Here is a 2,828-nt window from a genome sequence, read left to right as displayed (position 1 = left end):
CTGCATGAAATTAATTGAATGAAATAGGATACAAGGTGACAGAGAGAGAATTTATTTATAGAGGTTGATTGAACATGAGAGATTGGTTAAACACTAAATCTATTATTACTGCAGGTATGAAGGTTGGCCGAAATAGAACATTTATTGTTAGAGATAGCTAATTAGTTTTGATTAGGGTTTAATGATGATAATGATGATGGTGTTAGTTATGTGGAAAGATGTGGATTTACTCCATGCTTTCATGCTTCCTGTTTCTTGTCTTCCACATCCCTTCATCTACCCTCTCCTCGGCTACTGGAGGGCTCTTTGGAAGTGTCCTTACTCACTCATGGTTGATTTGCAGAATAGAAGTGAAGAAAGGAAGACCGTCTCTGGCCAAGGCTCGCTAACGAGTGTGAGTGCCTATTGTTTTCTCGGCCACATGGTGTGCTAGCATTGTTAATTACCTATATGTTTTGGGTCTTCCGTTTAAAAGGAACATCTGCAATTACGTTTATTACCAATGTTTGGCTGTGATAGTGTAATAAGACCCTTGAAAATGGGCAGAATGGCTGAAACGTAATAGATAATAAAGAAGTGTTGAGACTGTATAGATGTTTTTGTTATAACTACTAAACAAATCCGTCTCAAATAAGAATTTTCATTATATATAAATAAAAATAGTTATGTACAGTCATATTGTTGAATTTTTTTTTCACCATTTTTAATTTTTAATTTTCACCATTAACTGGGAATGGAATTTTGTTAAACTTTTTTGATTAATTCATCTATTGATTCTAATTATTTATATTTCTTATAACCAAATAGCATCTACTATTATTCTTAGGACCTTTTTTTGAAATTATTGTAATTTTTTTATATTTCATAAAGAATGTTGCCCCCTAGACTTCACAACCGTCCATCTGTAATGGCCTAAACAATTTTTTATAGTTTAAAATTGTTGTATCTGGTTTTAATCTAGAGTTTCATTAAGAGAATACAGGATTGCATATCCTACATTATGTCTTCATAATCATTATAATTTTTTTTTTTTTTCAGAGGAAGACTCTACATGTGACTCCAACGGAGGAAGATCTTGCAGATCTCAATCAGTAGGAGCCTCAGATGTCTTTGAATTAAATTGTGAAAAACATACATCAGAAGTTTCAAAAGTTTGTTTAAAATGTGGTCATTTCTATGAAATAGAGAACTAAAATAAAATAAAATTATAACAAAAAACAAAAACAAAAAAGAAAACTAAAAACTTCTAATTAAATAATATAAAAGGTTTCCTAATAATTAATACAAAGAACAGTGAAAAGATATTTTTTTTAATCTTTCAGTTTGTTTAAAATCATAAAGCAAACCCAAAAATTTAAAACTGATATGTGCCATCAGTTACAATGAACTCCTTCCAATTCTAATGAATGTTGGAATTCTAAGACAAAACTTTATTTTCATAAAAATATAATAAAATATTAAAAGTACATACAAGATCAAAATGATGGTTTTCAATTCTATGGACGGTGAGATTTCAAGTTGTTATTAGGGACAATCCCTGATTTATCTGTGGATACAAACTAAATTAAATAAACTCTGCTTTAACAACCTTTATAATAATTCACAACAGATTCCCTTTAACAATTCCTTTTATATCAGGAATGTTAAAAAACACTTCACTTATCCTTGGCAACACTATTTCCCCTTTCACAAGTATAAAACTCTCATAGTCTGCCCTATATATATCTCCAACACTGGGACTTTACCTTCAGTGCCATATATCTGCTACCTGCATTTGTCCTAAGGAACCTTTCACCTAACTAAGAATCCTTTGTGTTATGGATCAGGGAGGGTTTTGTAACAAAAGACAAAGAGTACATGTTACACTAACGGATACCTCCAACAAACAGCCCTCAGACAAAGGAAAGCCATACGTTCCCAAGATCCAAAGCAGGGGGATAACCCTTTTCAGTATACACCCTTACTAAAAACTTATTAAAATTCTAATGAGTTCAATAACAAAAACTTACGAGTGGCTAACAACAATTTTTAATTATTAATTAATCATAAAATTTCACTTTAATAAAAAAAGATTTTACTCCATTCCCATAGGTTCCCAATTATATAAAAAATTGAATGTTTTATTATTGATTTCTAAAATAAATTTATGTCGTAAAATAAATAAATATGAATGCAGTAATTAAAATGTTTTGTGAAAAACCGATACTTGAACCAAATTGACATGCATTTAACTTTTATATATTAAATTAAAATATGTATGTTGGTGTGCTTTTTAAATGTGCAATATTGAAATTTTTAAATGATTACTATGAAAAGAAATATCATTGAAAATAAATTTAAAAAATATAAATATATAAAGCTTGAAGATTTTAATACCTGTTAATAAGGAAAAATATCAAATATAATTAACCTGAGTGTGTTTCATGATACTTTCAATATACTTAAATTTCATTGTATCAACAATTTTCAATGTTCATGTTAAACTTAAATGTATCAAACCTGTTGTGTTGACAATAACCAAATGTATATAATAACAATAAATGAATTTTAAAGTGTGGTATAATTCTTTTTCTATGTGTTCAATCCCATTTCATACTTGTTTTAGAAATATAGCTCAGCAGTTAGAAAAGTGGCAAACAAAAAAAAAAAAGTTTTTTTTTTTTTAGAAATAGGTCAGACTTGAATATGGCTTTCCATTAGAAAAGCATTTTAAGCATAGACATTAACAAAACCACAAAATGCTGTGTTGTCACTTATCTTTCCTGTTATGTCTCAATCATGTGTATACAGATAGCACCACTTCTGCATCTCTCTCTACTGTATTTAGT

The 2,828-nt window shown here is 29.2% G+C and overlaps 1 protein-coding gene across 1 annotated transcript in view; it reads left to right on the top strand.

Annotated features, from left to right (window-relative positions):
* The window catches only part of Hdc (histidine decarboxylase), a gene marked incomplete in the record, with an annotated part of 86,263 nt that extends 83,767 nt beyond the window's left edge, over nt 1-2,496 (top strand). Inside the window, 1 exon segment of the mRNA XM_067051467.1 lies at nt 1,047-2,496. Coding sequence (XP_066907568.1) covers nt 1,047-1,193 — 147 coding nt within the window.
* Nucleotides 2,497-2,828: the final 332 nt, after the last annotated feature.

This window comes from Halyomorpha halys, unplaced genomic scaffold (assembly GCF_000696795.3).
Source record: "Halyomorpha halys isolate HHAL.00 unplaced genomic scaffold, Hhal_1.1 Scaffold255.1, whole genome shotgun sequence".
NCBI classification, from domain to species: Eukaryota; Metazoa; Arthropoda; class Insecta; order Hemiptera; family Pentatomidae; genus Halyomorpha; species Halyomorpha halys.
This window is presented reverse-complemented; position numbering and strand designations above follow the sequence as displayed.